Raw genomic sequence first — 18,381 nt, 5'->3', positions numbered from 1 at the left:
AAATGTGCAGGAATGAAAACTTTAATTTATTCACTTATTGATGTTAAGCTTTTACAGAGATCTTGCTAGTCAGCTTTCATATCAAACAGCAGTTCCACAAATGTTGAAATACTGTTTGAACTGACCGGAGATCTTTATTGCGTTTTGAAAGCTGCTGAAAATCTTCAACAATGAATTAGTAAGAAGGTAACAAAAGAACACATGAAAAAAGTGATACAAAATCAGTGTACATTGATTTTTTATCTAGATAGCATTATTGACAATGGTATTCCAGATATAATTTCTGTCTGCTATGCAGAAAACATTATCAAACAAATATGGCTATTTTCCTATCAAAATATGTGGCATTACATATTACAGAAGAAAGGGAGGATTTTAGTCCCAGTCTTGCAAATTTCCAATTTATTTCATTATCCAATCCTATTTGCTAAAGAGTTTTGCATTTTCAGAAAATGCATTTCTTAGTAGAAACTAGAGGATCAGAGAGGCGATACCGCCTCCTGTTATAGTACCACCAGCTGGAGTAAGCGCATTTGTATGGAAAACCAAAAAAAAACGGGTCACGACCATCACCACCAGTGCTGAGCTTGACAAGCTCTATAAAATGCAATAAACAAGAGTTCTCAAAATATGCAAAAAGAAGTGAAAAAACAGCATAACTGTAAAAATAGTCTGATCAAGCTTATTTTTGAATTAAGCTGTATTTTTGTAATATTGATCACTCCTGTGATTTTCAAGACAGTCGACATTTGGGTTTTCCTTGAAATGTGTTATCAGCGTTGCATATATGTTGAATAAAAAGAAAACCCAGGAGAAACACTGGGCATATCTCTGCCAGTTTTGAAGATATGAGGGGCAGAGAATATGCAAAGTGCAGTTCATGGTGAAAAAGTAGGTCAAAGGTCAAATTCAAGGTCACAGTAAGATTGCCAAAATGTGAGTTCTTATTCAAGTTCAACAGTAACATTGGGCGTATCTTTGCCAGTTTTCGAGATGTAAAGGAGAGAAAATTTGCAAAGTTCAGTTCATGGTGAAAAGTAGGTCAAAGGTCAATTTCAAGGTCACAGTTAGATAGCCAGTATATGGCTTCCTATTCATGTTCAATAGTAAATATGGGCGTATCCCTGCCAGTTTTCGAGATATAAGAGAGCAAATTTGCAAAGTTCAGTTCATGGTGAAAAGTAGGTCAAAGGTCAATTTCAAGGTCACAATAAGATTGCCAGTATTTGAATTCCTAATTAAGTTCAATAGTAACTATGGACGCATCTCTGCTAATTTTGGAGTATTTCAAATCTTATTTTCACCACTAAGTCTTGTAACGTTGTACTTTTTGATATAGCGTAACTCCTAAACCGTATTGAAAACAAAAAAACGGACACTACTGCCAGTATTGGCATTGACAAGCTCTACAAAATGCAACAAACAAGACATCTCAAGCATTTATGGTTCCAGAATAAGAGAGAGTTTTCAGTTTCAGCATCTAATGGCTGCTTCTCCCGTGAAAATGCACCAATTGACCCCAAACTCCCAAAGATGAAAGAGTCCCTAATTGTAACCCCTCACTATGATATGAGAGCTTAGGTCTGTGTAGTTTCTGAAAATTGGCAAAAACAAAGATTTTTTTGCAGAAAATTCCCATTTTTAGAAAATTTTGGCTTGTTTGACCTTGAAATAAAGGTCAAAAGTCAAATCCAAGGGCATATTTGGAATCTCCACATATGACTTTCGGTCAAGATTCTGTAGAATTTTTTCCCATAATTCCTTCAGTTTGGGAGATATTTAGCATTGAATTTTCAAAAATTTTGACGAGGGTGCATTTGAACAAACGCCACGCACAGGCCAATGCACCAACTGAGACAAAAAACCAAGGGGTTCAAGTTGAGATTATATGTGACCTAAATCCAAGAGATGGGGACACAGGTCCTCGCGGTCTCGCGGAGAAGCGATAACGGTGACTTGTATCCCACGCCATCCTGCGGAGCCGGCAGAGCTGCAGGAGCCGGTGGAGCTGTACGAGACGGGTCGGGACTAAAACCATGAGTACCGCCAGCGTACAGACTGGTGGTACTAATTAAAATACAAAATATGAATAAAAAAATTCTATTGCACCTGTAGTCACTAGTCATCATAATGATTTTTCTTCCTTAAGGAAAAAAAAATTAAGTTCTCATTTTTCCCACAGCCCCACTTCCTTCATTTTACTTTGAAAAAATCTCTCTAAATTGTTAGCACACTTGTAGTACTCGGTGTCTGGACTGTTGTATGTGCGACAGTTTGTGAAGATTCTGGTCAGATCTGCTATAAAAAGTCTTTTGTGGCAGTAGTAGCGGCAACGTAGTCTGTCACTCATTGTTTTCAGATCTGAAGACAGAGAGAGAGAAAGAGAACTGAGGTTACAATTTTTCACATGTTGAATAGAATAAGAAAACATATTTCAAAATGCAATCCTAGTGATGAATATCCAATTCACATCAAAACATTTGCGCAAATGTAGTTAGATATTTCTCATTCTGATGCAGGTAATATGGTTAAATCAATTAAAACTACTACAAAAATCAGAAGCACAGGCTAACCCTGGCAGGAGGTAAAAGTGACACTATCCTTACTAACATCTTGAGTATCTTATACAGGTATGTTTGACATGTGGTGAAATTTGCAAGGCATAAACAGTTGTAAGTTTATACACCATACATAGATGGAGGTATATGCACTCACCCATTGGGTATTTTATATGATCATAGTAGTCCGGTGCGTCACTCTTGTCAACAGGTTTTAGAAAAGGCCAAGAATTTGGATGACTCTGAAAAAAAGTTAATTACACAATTCTACATGATCAAAGCCCATAAAAGAAACTAAAGGTAAATAACCCTGCATTCTGATACCAAAGAACATGATTTCAACAAAACACTCGGCATAACTACAGACATCACTATAAAGCAGCAGACTACCAATTCCACAGAGGTAAAGAAACAAACAAATTATATCCAGCAGTATATAATCATTACAGCAGATTTGGAGTGACATTTCATGAAATTAAATTTGTATGTTTTTTTCTATTTTTACCTTAATTTGTTGCAAAACTGACTTGAGAATTCCATACAGCTGTTCTTGATCCATGGGAGTTTTACTAAAAAGGAAAAAGATTAACAGCATTTTAATGCTTATCTTCAAATTAAATAAAGGTTTGAGCACTGTTTGTCATTGGTACATTGGTATTTACCTACAAAAACAAAACAGAAACCAATATTTAATTCATTTAGTATTACTGTCCCTACATAGTTAAAGATCCATACTTTAGACACATTCACATTACCCATAATTTATGACCCTAAACAGACTGACTGACGTCACAACTGGACCTAATAACACTTACTACAGTTATCCCACCAAAAACTTCAAACTATATTTCAGACAATCTAGTCTAAGTGAGTCCTGATGTGAACACGACCAATGACTATGATAAGCTTCTCACCCATAATCTGGGTCCATGGTGGGTTTCCACCCCGCTTCACGCACCCCAGGAATGCTTTCAATGGGAATCTGACGGACACCATCTTTGAAACACTTTAAACCAGCAAAGATTTTCTGTACCTCTTCTTGTTTCTTTTCAATGAGCTTCTTGACAACCTGAAAGAAAAAAACTCAAAATATTGTTATAGTAGAAAAATTAATATGCTCAAGTTTCAAGTGTGAGTTTGAATTACGGACAGACTGCTGCTGCCATCTGTAGGGCAGTCTCCAGAAAATCTAAAAGTGCTGCAATTTTTGCAAAAATTTAGTGCATGTAATTAGTTCCTCTTATCACTGCATGTTCAAAAATTTGCAAAAAAAAAAAAAAACTACTTCCTCTGCATCTTTTATGTTATGATAATATTGTAAAAAGTGAATCACAAGACCAGTTTATTTCATTTTATATAAGGGTATTGGAAGTAAGCTTTGGTAACCAAGTGTAGGTAGTAACTTAGCTTAATATTGGTTATACCTTTGAGTTGAGTCCATTTGTTTTTTACTATACCTGTGTTCATGAGTGTAAGTACATCAGTTCATTTTGTGTCTGACACCCAATAGTAAGACCTTAGAATGGTTACAATATTAAAGTAAGCAGATGCTCTGTGCTCACCTCCTTCTGTCTCTTGATAACATGAGAGAACTGTGTGTACTGTATCTTGGGGTTAAGTTCACACCCCATCAGTGTAGCTCCCTCATAGTCCTTGATATAACCAGCATAGGCCGTCTTTGGGAGCTTGATGTCTTTGGAAAAGCCCTGAAGTTAATGAGGAACATGATCCCTAGGAATTTTTGGGCAAAGTAAGCAAGTTTATTACCCAAATTAGGACAACTAATCAATGTAGCATTGATTGTTAATCATCTGTTTCTTCCATGTGATGCTGCTCAAAGTTTTACTCATAATCATACATAATGAGAATTAAAAAAAAAAAAAAAAAACACTCTCCCCCCCCCCCCAAAAAAAAAAAGAAAAAAAACTTAAACAAACACATATATTAGAAACGCAACAATTATTAGATCTAGATGTTACTAAATTTACCTGTTTCTTGAAGTAACCTATTGCAAATTCATCAGCAAAAGTGAGAAAATGTAGAACATTGTGTCGAATGTGGTAGTCTTTTAAGTGATTCATTAGATGTGTCCCATAACCCTGGAAAAATGCAGCATTATTTTCATATAAGAATAGCATGCAACAAAAATAGGTCTAGGAAATCAAGGATCATATCTCTGCCTATAACAGAGCACACCATGGATCAAAAACAATACACAACTGCTTATGATATCGAGACTGAACTGTTTTGCCTCTAATTTTCCTCTTTCACTCACTCCATTTTCCTGGGTTTGTTTGACAGCAACCAATTTGTTCTAGAAATTGAGACTTTCTTCTAGATTTTTTTGCCTAATCTTTACAGGCTTATTTTTTGCCCAATGATCTACCCTTTTTATACATAATCTAAAATGTAGATTAAATTTGCATTTTAAACAGTTTTATCCAAGTCTTTTTTACCTGTTCCCAATCATGACCTACCTTAACCTGCTCATTGGAAGTGACAGCACAGAAGACGATCTCAGTGAACCCTTGCATTGGGAACATGCGGAAACAGATTCCACCTATCACCCTGCCATCTTTCACCAGGGCCAGACACTTGTGTTTACTGGAAGAACAGAGGTGGTGTAAGCCTATGACACAGTGGAATGGATTTCACTTGATATCATTCTTGGAAAGAAATCAAGTAAAACAAACTTTGCAGAGATGAAAGTAAATCTTTAAAAAAATTCCAAAAATGCTAGAACTGAAGGCATGCAACTGTATATAGGAAGTTTAGATAAATCGTCCAAATATCTGAATGTCCAAATAATTATGAAATACTTTCATCTCCAACTCTGAACACATTTTTCATAATTTTCTCTTAAGTAGGAAGATTTCTAAAATGTATAAATATCATCTTCAGACTAGTAGTCTATTATGTACATTAGTCACAGTGACTATCACAGCTGAAACTGGACCTCTGAAAGCTAAAAACTTTTTTTTCTAAATAAATAAGCAAATATATATGAAACTTTCATCTGTGAACTATGACTTACGGGTCAAACACCAGCCTAGTGATGTACTCCTTGGGCATCCGGGGCAGCTGGTGGGAGAAAACATTCTGCATCCCTATCAACCAGAGCAGGGTTTGTCTGGAGGGCTTGTGACTGAGAGAGTTCCCCACCACATGGAACTCAATGGTGCCCTTCTTTTCTTCTATCCTGGCTGCCTCATCTCTGGCCGAGTGGGCCGTGAAGGCTGTGGTCTGAAAGAGGTAACATTTGTGTTATATTTTAATTTTGTGTTATAGTGCAAATTTATCGGCAAATGTGAGAAAATGTAGAACATTGTGTCGAATGTGATAGTCTTTTAATGATTCATTAGATGTGTCCCATAACCCTGGAAAAACATACATATAAATATGCATATGGACTTTTTATTGATATGTGTGGTATAGTTAGCTTCGTCCTTGGTACATGCTAAATTCCTAAGGAAGCTTGGATAAGATAATGCTCATTTGTGTGAAGGTGAATACAAAAGATAAAGTGACAAACATTTCTGTCCCAGATTCCAAGTTTCATCAAGCATAAAATTGTTTTGCATCTATGCTCTCACATCTAAGGTTTATATGCATGGCATAGTCTATATCCAGCAAATGTGTGGTATGGACCACACTTCCTACTCAAACAATGCAATTACTGCGGCATATAAGTTTTAAACAACTTGCATACTAGTACAGTGTTTGTGATATTTGCATTTTCTACTCCCTGCAGAAAAACATATGAAGGTTGTGGTCTGAACATACTAGTAAAACCTTAATCCTGAAAAAAAAAAAAAAATGAGCTGCTGTCTGAGATATGATCAAGTTATTACTTGATCTAGTGTAAGTAAAGAAAATGCTGTACTATTTGAATACTAAGCCAAGTGATACCCTCATTCTGGAAGACAGTTGAATAATTAACATAACAGATCATGAATAGTTAAACAGATTGAACAGACTAAGGAAAAGTAACTTTAACGATTGTTTTACAAACAAAATGTACTAACATACACTAAAAATACTAAAAAAATTTCTAATGAGCAGGGAGGGAAAAATAGATGTAATAAATGAATACATTTAATGAAGAGGAAAACCATAAGACCAGCTGAAAGAATCACATCACTAATATTAAGCACAGTCAACTAGCATATTCGAAGAATTTTCAACATGAGACCTTCCAACCAGCATATGATTATTTATTTATTAGTCAAAAAAGAATATATCGCTCAACCATAGTCGTGACTGGTCTTAAAATGACAGATCACAAGATGAGGCTCGCAGCTTATGGCAAACTCTGTAGTCACAGAACGGAGAGATCCCAGCGTATGTATTTCTTCATACTATGTCTGCTGGGTATTTTGATTTTCTATAAAATAACAGACAGCTACATAAAAGCTGGGAGAAAGCTATCTGCAGCCTCTAGTTGCCCAGAAGGAGGTTGCCACACCAATGACAGTGTTAAACTGAATAGTATGAATATGACTGTGGCCAACAGTTTTGACTCCGTGACACCAAATACTAGGTATACATCACATGTTGGTATGGATGGCAGTACAGAGGCATCCGGGATCAATGCTGTGTCAGATTTTAAGGGAGAGACATTGCCATCTAGAACAACACTGGATTATAATGGGATAAATGCACAAGCCACAAAGAACAGTTTGCTTATTCAGAAGTTACTACCATCTGCACATCCTCCAGAAGATTCTCCAGTTTTGCCATCTGTGGTGCTGCCACCTGAAGGAGAATCTCCTGAAAAATCTGTTGTGCTGCCACCTGTAAGAGAATCTCCTGAAAAATCTATTATGCTGCCACCTGTAAGAGAATCTCCTGAAAAATCTATTGTGCTGCCATTTGTAGGAGAATCTCCTGAAAAATCTATTGTGCTGTCACCGATGCAACAGCCTCTTGAAGAGTCTTTGATGCTGCCACCTTCAGGACAAAATCTTCAAAATCCAGTAGTGTCATCGCCTTTGAAGTTTAGTGATAATGCTTTAGGGCCATCATTTGCTGGACAGAGTCCTGTAAAACCAGAAGTGCTGCAATCTGTACAGCAATCGTCTGAAAACCTAGCAGCCCCCAATGTGGGACCTCCTGAGAAGTCTTTACAGTTGCCGTCTGCAGGATCTCCAGATCTGCCCATCCTTAGACAACAGTCACCTGAAATGTTTAACCCAATCCTGCAACCTGAAACACAATTTCCTGAAAAGCCACTAGGGCTGCCCTCTATGCAACAGTCTCCTGAAAAACAACCAGTGCTGCCATCTTTTGGGCAGTCTCCTGCAAGACAGTCTTCTGAGAAGGCCATAGTAATGCCACATGTACAATCTCCAGAAAGACAAGTCAATTTCCCTATTTTGGGGCAGTCCCCAGAAAAACCTCACATTCTAGATCTTCCAACTGAAAAGCAGGCTCCAGAAAATCCACCCCTGCAGCCATCAGAGAACCAATCTCCTAATATGTATAATGTGCTGCCATCTATAGGACAGCCTCAAACACAGAACATGATGAGGAAAAAATAATCAGGCCATGAAAAGTTCCACACCGTCAGATATAGTTCTGAACAGGCCATTTTCTATGTCATATAAGCCAACACAGACTTAAAGATATCCAGGTTGTCTGGGCAGGGTGTAATTGCACTGTTTGTGGTGGGAGCTCAGCCCATATCACATCTCTTAACAAGATACAGACTACTGTCCAGATAATGGGTTCTTATACCTGGACATGGACATAGACCTGTAGCATTGCACTTCTGTTCACATATAGCAAAGTTCTTTGAAGTGTGGGAAAAGATTATCTGTCACGCTAAAGTCAGGATTTGTTTATATGCAAATGAATAATATCTTACTCAAGTTGAGGCCTTAACACCTGGACATTAAAAAAAAAAACACTAAGATTTATTTGAGGTAATAAAAGATATGGACTAGAACATAATTTCTAAATAACTTTCAGATGTCATTTTACAAATACTAAGCATCCAAATGATATCATAGCTTAATGTGTTATAAAGGGGAGGGTGGGGGAGGGAGCATACCTCTGGCCCTAACATAAGATCTGGGTCTGAGATAGTAGCAATGACTTGGTTGACTAGTTCCATTGGAACATCACCATCGATCCGTCTTCTCTTGGACTCTTCTAGGACTGGCACGTCTTCCAGTTTTCTTTTCTCTGCTGAAATAAAGTGCACTGGTTGTATAACTCTTGGAGAAGCCATAAAAGTCAAAGTACCCCAAAAAATTAAGTCATATTCTACAATGATAGACATTATACTTATAATACTTGGATTTGGGACACACAAACTTGATTTTTTAGAATTAAAAAAAAATATATATGTCTTACACTTCAAATAAAATCAACAATATTGTTTCAAATGAGAAACAGTGTGAAGTCTCGTTGTTGCCTTTGGCAGCAAATATCAATTTCAATTTTGAGTGACAAGGCAAATATCCACTTGTGAAAGGTATGACAGTATCTTGGGCCTGTGACACAATACAGCAAACCTACCTGTATCTTTGCTTTTAGATGTCCTCCTAGCACCACTAATGAGTCCAGGACTAACATTGATCTGCGTAAACCCCTCTAGACTGGACGCTGTGGACGTGGTCACTCCGGAAGTCTGGAACCTTGCCAAGCCGCTCACACCGGCACCAGATGGGGATGTTACAATGGGAGATGACACATCTAGAAAAAATAAAACACACTTTAAATGCGCAAAGACCAATATTATTTATGGAAAGGATGAAAAACTACTTTTCTGTTACTGTTTATATATGTTACACATCAATGTCAATGTAGTGCTTGTGGGCCATAATACAATATATAAGTTCGTGAAAAGTGATAATGAAATGAGTATTAATATATGAAACAGAACAGTTCTCACCTTGTTAGGTAACAGACCAACACCTTAAAGGCGTGAAAGAGAATCGAAATAGTTAACCTGCATATGTGTGTGTATTCTAGGCTCTGTATCTCGAAAGCATCGCGCATTGGAAATCACCTTTCATTTCGAGGCTATCAGGGCCTTCATGGGGCGAGTATATGCCGAATTATGGAATAGAGACGCTTGTGCAATTTGTGATGCTTTCAAGTTACGGAGCCCTGGACTGAAGATACACTGTATTTGTTGTGATGATGGAACTGTCTTGGACAGGATATTTACGGAGACATTTACCTGTGGGTGTGGCAGGTGGCGAGTTGGAAATATTTGCAGGTTTGTGTGTAAATTCAGGATCCCAGATAGGAGAGGCAGCACCATACACCTCTTCTTCTAACATGGACAGAAACCTGGAATTTCACATTTAAATTATTTTTTAATTTTCTTGTTATTTATTGGCCATAGTAGTAAGATGAAAAGGAACAATTAATAATGGAATATATTTGTTTCAAAAATCAATTTGTATAAGCAATAATCCTGTACATCTGACATGTTTATATTATTCAAATTTTGGCCTTAGTATTATGTCATTAGTATCAACAAATTCAATCTACTGTGGTTTATCTGTAAGGGTTGCTTCTTTATCAGTTATTTAAAATAAAATAAAATAAAATAATATTTTTATCCTTGACTATACCTTGGAAAATGTGTCAGCACCAGTGTTCTTTTCTCCGGTGGCATCTTATCCTTCTCAGCTCTGAACTTGTCCAGCAGCTGTCTCCTCATTGTCTGGAATACTGAGCGCAGCAGTGTGCGGCCAAATATCAGTGTCGTCTCATAGCGTGGAAGACTGTCACAGAACGCTGGCACATGGCAATAGCATAACCATCTGGGGAAAAGTTAAAGTGGTACCCTCAATTATTACTGCAGAGACTATACAAACAAATGTACCTATGCACTAATTCCACTAATTCATTCAAATCTTTATACTACTATACTACTATACTACTATCTCCTTTTACGTCAAAGCGTCTAGGGCATCAACAAAGGTCCTCCACTGTTCCCTGTCTCTAGCCAGGTGTCGGGTTGTCCACCAGCTTTCTCCCAGTTGTTTTAACTCTGCTTCGACAGTCCTTCTCCATGTGGTCTTAGGTCTGCCTCTTTTTCTATGTTTGCTATTCAAATCTTTAGTAAGAGCCAATATCACATCGTACCTTGTATAATTCACTTTGTACGCAGACAGATCATCTGTTTGAGAGTTCTGTTTGCGTGCTGTTGGTGTCTCTAACTTCCAGTGGTTCAAGCAGTGAAGGAACATCTTAGCCAGATCATACATAGTCTGCCATTCTTTCTGTGCAAGGTGGCCAAATTTGTAAACTACAAAGTTTGTTACACCCTGCAATACCAAGATAAAATCTTAATATTCAGAATTTAATGCATTATCAAAGAACAGTCTCTCCATTTGCCACTGTTCTTCAATATGAAATTTACAAATTTCTAGACAAACAATTTTTCCTCAGCAAAGAGAATCATATAGTAAGTCGATGTTAATCATTAGTTTTGTAGTGAAGAAGACAGTTATACTATCTCTAATGAAATCCACAGACAGCAATTTGCTCTGATTATGAACACAAACCTTGGCAATACTGGGTTTTTCAAAGGGTGGGTTTCCTAAAGGACCTTCCACAGATGGTTTACTCATATTCAATATGCATTTTCGCAGAAGCTGCAAGTCCAAATATTGTGTCAAAATAAGAATGTTTCAATGTTTCAATCCTTATTCTCAGAAAAATTCACACTAATCAAATGATGAAATCACAATCTTGTTATGTTGAAACATTGCTTTCACTGAAAAAAATATATATGCAAAACTACAAAATAATTTGTAAAACAATTTAATTAAAAAATTGCTTTGCAAGATCAACTAAGACAATTTTTCCATCTAGAATGTGTTACAATATTCAATAAATTGTCTACCTTGAATAAATAGAAATAAACTTGTTTTGTGTCTGCATCTTCTTCTTTGTGGACACACATGAAAAGATTCTCTACATCTACAACTATCCCAAGAAGACGGTTTAATTCTTCCTCTACTACCGTTTCTAGATGAGACACATGGCAACCTGAAATAAATTAACAAAGCCATAGAAAATAAATACACTACAATTTATTTCACTTCTTACTTTGATCACAACTAATAAACTGGACAGTCATTTAGAACTTAAATTATGGAATTAAAAATGGAATAAAATCTCAAATTCAAGTGCAGAGACAGGTTGAGTAATAACTAGTATGGAGGATAATTTTTTTTTTTTTCCTGGGGAAAATTTTGTCGATTTTGGTTGTAAATCCTGTATAGAGTTGCAAATCCTGTATAGATTAGCTAAAACGTTTACTTACAAGGATCATACTCATTTTACGCTCCTTACCTAAAGTGTGACCACAGCTTCTGCAGGGGTCAGTCAGACTGGCCAGTGGCTGAGATACATCCACCGTTGATGGTGTGGGAGGAGGGTTTGGGTTCTTCCAGCCATTGCACTTACACCCTTCAGACTGTGAAAGAACCACAGGGGTAATAATTATATCCAAAAGCAGTCTTGTGTGTATGTGTGTGTGTGTGTGTGTGTGTGTGAGAGAGAGAGAGAGAGAGAGAGAGAGAGAGTGTGTTAAAATTCTCTGGCAAGGTAACGTATCGACCATCATACTTTGCTTTTCCGTGTTTGGGGAAAACTATGACACTTGAACACCGACATATATACAAAGTGAATATGGAACATGAATATTAGCACTAAGTCTATGAAGTCTGCAGAGTTTGGAATGGATATGATGCTAACCTTGCACGAAGAATACACTGCTAACTTCTCCAATTTTTTGTTGCGAGGGTAATTTCTGACTTGTGCTTTCTTCTGTGCAATGCGCTGCAAATTATTGGGCCTCCCCATTTCTCCAGTGGATGTTTGTACCTGCCCTCCCATCACTGGACGGGAACCAAGTTCCCCAGACAATGGGGATTGTCCACCTCTGCCGGCGGAAGCCATTTTGGCTGCATATGAAAACAATGAGTCTCGAAAGGAGTTGAGACTTTCCGAAGTCGAGAGTTTCAGACAGCAATAAATACCTATTTTACTTCAAGTTTAGATAGAATGTACTTTCACCTTCAAAGTATACAATTTTGACATGGAACATACGCGTGGTAAAGAAATTCACCAAGTTTCTAAACAGTAGCAATAATATTTATTTTCCAATTTCCTTACGAGGTTAGTGGTTATTCTGCACTTTAACGATGGGATTATAATTTTCTCATTAACATTGAATTATTTTAATATCTTTTTAACTAAATAAATATATATAATATAAATCCGCAATGCAAACTGAGAAAACTTATGTGAACTTAAGAAAACTCAATTAATACTGTTGCAAGCACATTCGCTGCGGAGCAAATTTGACCTACTTTCCGTTGCTGGGAAGACGTAAACTGACTTTCAACTTCGTCAACACTCAAAAGAAAACCATGTATCCGATGGGCCAGTCAGCTCCTCCTCCTCAGGGCGGAGGGTGGGGTCAGGCGCAAGGTTGGCAACAACAGCAGCAGTTCGGCCAGCCCCAACCTACCCATGGTTACGGCATGATCAACCAGCACCAGCCGCCTCCACAGGCCAGTGCCACCTACGGGAGCTACCATCAGCCGTTTTACAAGAACGTGTTTGAGACCAATGCCTGGCAGGTGGGGAAACCAAATAAAAGTCCAAATGTTTTTTTTTTTTTAGTTAAGTAATTTAATGCATTTATTATTTACTTATTTGTTTATTTATTATTCATTGTATGAATATTCACTTGTGCAAGAACATGTTTAGTTCCATGTATAATATTTTATGTCTTAGTTTATTGTTTCATTTTTTTTCTAAAGGTAGAGATCTTTGGGTTAAATCCCCCTTCTCACCCCACCCCCATCATTTATCCCCCACCCCACCCCCATCTGGCAAGGTTTAAAGGCATATATGTTTCCATTAACAACTTAATATATTTGAGTTTGCTAAGCAGTCTGTTGGAGGGTAATATAGATTCAACAGGGAAAATAAAATCAACAGTTTAAAAGTACAGGTATAAAAATTAAGTTTGATCCCAAATGTAAAGATAGATATTAATGTTCCTAATACTGGACATGTTTTCTAAATTATACTTTTTGAACAAAATGTTTCCAATTTTTATCAATCCTAAATGAATGTGAGTATGCACAAATATATATTAATTCTTTCAGGCTATGCAGTTCAGTACAGAGCAGACTCTTCAGCAAGTCTTCATGAGTTATGCTTCCCAAAGACTAGGGGGAATACAAGGAGAGGCACTTTGCAAAATATTGAATGAAACCAAAAACATAAGAGATTACTATGGAAGTAAGCTGCCAATAGATTTAATTCAGATTAAGCCTGATTTTCAGATTAATTTAGGGATTACACTTCAAATTTTTAAAATATTTCAGTGCTAAATCAATATAAACTAAAAATCACAAATTATGGTAATATATGCATAAACTGATTTTGTTCTTCAATCATTGCATTTTTTTAATTTTAGTTAGCTGGAGTCTTGAGCTATGCAAGTGAGTATGTTCAGTTCTAGAAAGAAGTGTGCAGCATATTGAATAATTCCTTTTTATTCTTCATAATTGTAGTCATAAATTTAGAGCCTTCATTATGTAATTTACATCGTCTTAAGAAATTGTGTTTTCTAATCTTTGCCTTTTTAAGGAATATATATATTTCATATAAATCAGTTCAGCCTAGTGTGTCAGATAAATTTAAAATGGCATTTCAAACTACTTGCTGCCCTGCCCTGGATATTATTATTATTATTAAAAATATTTAATTATTTTTTGTACAGGATAATGATTGCCATGTTGGATGTATCCTTTTAAAAACACATGAAACAGCTGCACGTCATAATAATAATAATAATAGTGACAAGATTGGGACAGATGAGGTTCTGAAATTATCTGCAGTTTCTTTTTCTTTTTTTTTCCTGTTTATAAGGTCTAACACTAACATGCAGTTGGTAAGCACAAGAATCAAATGTACACACATGTGCACTGGTTTTGCATTTTGAAGTGAAAAAATTAGTGAAGTTGACAAAGCCTACCAGTGTTTACCATCTGGTTTTGATTTATTTTACTTTGTGTTGTCATCTGAATATATATATATATATATATATATATATATATATATATATATATATATATATATATATATATATATATATATATATATATTTTTTTTTTTTTTTAATAAGATCTGAAGACATTTGAATTGTTTTGAAAATATTCAATAATAATTAATGTAGAAAATGCTGTATAGAAAACTCTTTTGCTTGCCCTATTAATAATCTTAAAATATATTTTAAATTAATTTTCTCCAACTCCCTAAAGTCACCATTGAGTCCTTGTTTTGTAACAGGGCTCATATTTATTCTTCCTCTGCTCATTTTGTATATGCACATAGCTGCAGATGGTGATTACATGTCATTTAAAAAAAACACACTTTTTAACACCACCAAATGTAAATATATATTGTGGTTTGTATTGTATTGTATGCATATTAACTTGATATATCAGAGAGACAGAAATGGTATAATGGGCTGGAATGAGTTCAGCGAATTACTCAAGTGTTTGGTATACTGGTACCAGACATTTTGCCAATATGATGTCAACAGGTCTAAGTATATAGAGGCCTCAGAACTCCACACTATCATATCTACTAAGTATGGTAAGTAAACTTATAAAGAAATATTATTAAACAATTTCTATTGTTTGAGTACATATAACATTAATCATTGTTCGTTTTGGTGCATGTGTTCAGAATGTCTGCAGCATACAGTAAAGACTTGAAAATTTTGTCACACTAAAAATTGTTTTAGAATGTATTTTAATGCCTTGGCCAAATTAAGTGACAAACTTGTAAAAAATTATTCAGCAACCCATTTTCAAGCTTGACAAAGTTTTCAAAGCAAAAAAAAAAATACTTTGATTTTAGGATTCAAGTTACTAGTATCTCAGCAAGCAATGACAACACTCTTGAAGCTTTTATAAATACTAGCAGTAGTAGTCATTTATTCATGAATTCCCATAATGGATTTAAGGAGACAAGTTTTCTGTCAGCAAGTAATGACAACATTCTTGAAGCTTATAAATACTAGTAGTAATTTATCCATTAATTCATTTAATTGCTTTTTAGGATACAAGCTGTCTCAGCAAGCAATGACAACGCTCTTGAAGCGTTATTCAACTGCCATGGATGATGGAAAATGTTTGATTGCGTTTGATGATTTTGTATCTCTTAGTGTCAGATTAAGAGCCTACACAGGTCAGTGTTTAATGCTTGGGATAAAGACAGTGGACTTATACAAACAATTACAAAAATTGAATTTGGGATTTAATTTGACACTTGCTGCAAGTTCCCAACAATCAATTACATATTATAAGTCGACCTGTAGTTTCAAAAATTGGCAGTCATGGCTGGTTTGGCTGACAGTTTCCCCATGTCTGAGTCGCCAGAAAAATGTGTGAAAAAAAAATACATTTTCAACTTGTGGTATGTTCCTCAAACTTTGAAAATGATATAGTAAAAGTAACAATTGTTTGCAGTGTTTATAATTTTCATTATGATTCATTTAGTTATGAACAGATATACTTATTTTCTGTCTTAATTATTTTTGTTATCATTTATTTTATCAATATATATATATTTGAAATCTTTTTTCTCGTTACAGAGGCTTTCAGAGCTAGAGATAGACAAATGAATAGGGGGCATGAAACAGGACAATACACTTATAGCTATGATGATGTAAGCTTTATTCTGATTTAAGTACCTTCATTTTAAAGTCATCTATATATTAAATATATAGCAAAGAAGTGCAATCTACTAGTATTTCAGAATAAAAGAGTTAATGGTTCAGGATTTTACTCTTAATGTTTAGGCCAGAATGTAATACACTTAAAGGGATAATGACTCTTTGTATGAGATCTATATTTCACAAAAAAAGAAAACATTGTGAACAACTCATAGAAATTTCAATATATTCTGTTGTACCACAAAAATGGCATTTATAGCTATTATTCTGACATCTGAGCTTGTCTTTAGACCACGTGACCTCCATTGATGGCTGTACTCTGTTGTTTATTCCAGGAAAATTTGTTTTTTGACGAAAATGAAGAGTTATTATCCCTTTACTTAAAGGCTTTAAATGAATTATTTTTGCTGTGAAAATAGAAAAGTTTTATCTAGTAGAAATGTATAAAATACTGGTACCTTACAAATTCATGCAACAATTTGACATAACCAAAAAATATTTATATTTTATTTCATTTCTTATTTTTTCAGTTTCTGCAATGTACAATGTGCCTGTAAGAAGCTAGCAGTTTTCCAGTCTTTTGGAGAAGAATACCAATATTTTTTTTCTGGATAAATTTACTGAGTGCTTGCATGCACTGGTACATGTACCGTATATTTAAGATACTTTCAGCATGAACATCAAGTCTAGTTACATATTCCAGCATAATTTTTTGTGTTGTTTATCTTATGTTTTACTAGTAAGATACAAACTTATATGCTGAAATTGGGAACAAGCACGTCAAATGAAGCATTGGGGGTGGGGTATTTCTCATATGATATCAGTTTTGTGAAGGGTCTATTTATTTCTTAAGTTACAATAGCTCAGATATGAGGTCTTAATTCAGCAGATGAACCAACAATTGTAAATATTGTACGAATATTTCTGTGAAGTAACTATGTAATTCATTGATGTCTAATTTCTGTGTAAACAAAGTTTCTATAAAGGTTGTGACTTATTTTTAGAGGGAGATAAAGAGAGGCAGCTGTGATATTGGTATTGCACCAGGCATATAGATGACTTTATTTTATGAAAATATTTCTCATTGTATAATCGAAAGTCAGACCATATACTTAATTGGCAAATGACACAAAGCACAATCAGTTTATTAAGGTGAAAAGGTCAGTATGGTTAACATGGCCTTGTAAGCATTACTTTCTGACAGCATCAATTTTCCATATTAAGTCCTAATATGTGCATTTATTTTTCTTTTTATTAATATGTATATTATCATTAATTATACCACGACTTGTGACATGTAATAGTATTGAAGACATGGGCCTTTGAGATTTGGAATCATGGTTACTAAGGATCAAGGGAAGCTAGTGTAAGCGAAGGTTTTAAATGATGTGGACATATAATTTATGTCTGGTTATTTGTTACTAAGTATCTGTTGTACATGCATTGAATTTTTTAATGAACATTTCATTTCACTTTCACATTATATCTCTCTGTCCATTTTTTTTTCTTTTTATTATTTATTTATAGAAATTAATGTGAGTGAATAAAATATTAAATATTACCTTTTGAGTTTGATTGACTTAACATAAATAGTAACATGTAACTAACATACAGCATGTTAGCCACTTGTTAACAGCAGAGTATTATTTTACAGATTTGGCACTTGAGCTTTAATATAAAAGTTTCTGAAATTTTCATATCGGATCAGATGTCTGAAAAATTGTAAAAGCTGTTCTGATTATCTTCAATACATATTAAAATAATTTACAGCACCCAAAATTGTTTTTATCAGATCAATAATGTGATTAGATCTGTCAGTCAGGTATTCCTGGAAATTTAGTTGCCCAATTTTGAGAAAAATTGTGGTGAGAGGAGCTGCTTCTCTTAGGCACCATTCCCTTAGAGACCACTGGTATACATAGATAGATCCAACTCTGCGGGGACTCTTGCTGAATGCAATCAGATTAACTGAATGACAAGCCTCCTGGAATTGAGTAAAATACAGAAAAGCTAGTAATTATACAAGTAGAGTTGGGCCCATCTACGTACTCCAGTAGACTATGGGACACCTGGTATTTAAGGGAATTGGAT

At 35.3% G+C, this 18,381-nt stretch overlaps 2 protein-coding genes across 3 annotated transcripts; one reads left to right on the top strand and one right to left on the bottom strand.

Annotated features, from left to right (window-relative positions):
• Positions 1-5: 5 nt before the first annotated feature.
• On the bottom strand, positions 6-13,034 carry LOC106169290 (histone acetyltransferase KAT2A). 2 transcript variants are annotated; one of them, XM_013548704.2, is made up of 18 exons: positions 12,902-13,034; positions 12,285-12,493; positions 11,880-12,003; positions 11,428-11,573; positions 11,087-11,176; positions 10,665-10,846; positions 10,148-10,339; positions 9,748-9,860; positions 9,081-9,257; positions 8,611-8,747; positions 5,593-5,801; positions 5,036-5,162; positions 4,547-4,657; positions 4,121-4,264; positions 3,473-3,627; positions 3,064-3,127; positions 2,716-2,800; positions 6-2,361 (listed from the first exon to the last, which is right to left on the bottom strand). In XM_013548704.2, the coding sequence occupies exons 2-18, from the start codon at positions 12,486-12,488 to the stop codon at positions 2,168-2,170; spliced, it is 2,454 nt and encodes an 817-aa protein (XP_013404158.1). In that variant the 5' UTR covers positions 12,489-12,493; positions 12,902-13,034; the 3' UTR covers positions 6-2,167. The 2 variants fall into 2 exon arrangements, with proteins under 2 accessions (XP_013404158.1, XP_086868921.1); XM_087012795.1 differs by having other exon boundaries at positions 8,611-8,744.
• LOC106169292 (sorcin) lies at positions 12,962-17,851 on the top strand. Its single transcript, XM_013548705.2, has 8 exons — positions 12,962-13,174; positions 13,709-13,844; positions 14,023-14,047; positions 14,329-14,350; positions 15,056-15,206; positions 15,675-15,803; positions 16,210-16,283; positions 16,821-17,851. Exons 1-8 carry the CDS (start codon positions 12,962-12,964, stop codon positions 16,845-16,847), a joined length of 777 nt encoding a protein of 258 aa, XP_013404159.2. The 3' UTR covers positions 16,848-17,851.
• Positions 17,852-18,381: the final 530 nt, after the last annotated feature.

Source organism: Lingula anatina, chromosome 5 (assembly GCF_051362555.1).
Source record: "Lingula anatina isolate TDL-2025a chromosome 5, LinAna3.0, whole genome shotgun sequence".
In the NCBI taxonomy this organism is placed as follows: domain Eukaryota; kingdom Metazoa; phylum Brachiopoda; class Lingulata; order Lingulida; family Lingulidae; genus Lingula; species Lingula anatina.
The sequence above is the reverse complement of the archived record's forward strand: the minus strand, read 5'-3'. Positions and strand labels throughout refer to the sequence as shown.

Coding starts and splice junctions, on each gene's coding strand:
- LOC106169290 (XM_013548704.2), bottom strand. CDS start 12,488: ATGGCTTCCGCCGGCAGAGGTGGACAATCCCCATTGTCTGGGGAACTT. Junction 9,258..9,747: donor GCCACCTGCCACACCCACAG/GTAAATGTCTCC, acceptor TATTTTTTCTAG/ATGTGTCATCTCCCATTGTA. Junction 5,802..8,610: donor ATCTTATGTTAGGGCCAGAG/GTATGCTCCCTC, acceptor TACCTCTTTCAG/ACCACAGCCTTCACGGCCCA.
- LOC106169292 (XM_013548705.2), top strand. CDS start 12,962: ATGTATCCGATGGGCCAGTCAGCTCCTCCTCCTCAGGGCGGAGGGTGG. Junction 15,804..16,209: donor CAGATTAAGAGCCTACACAG/GTCAGTGTTTAA, acceptor TTCTCGTTACAG/AGGCTTTCAGAGCTAGAGAT. Junction 16,284..16,820: donor ACACTTATAGCTATGATGAT/GTAAGCTTTATT, acceptor TTATTTTTTCAG/TTTCTGCAATGTACAATGTG.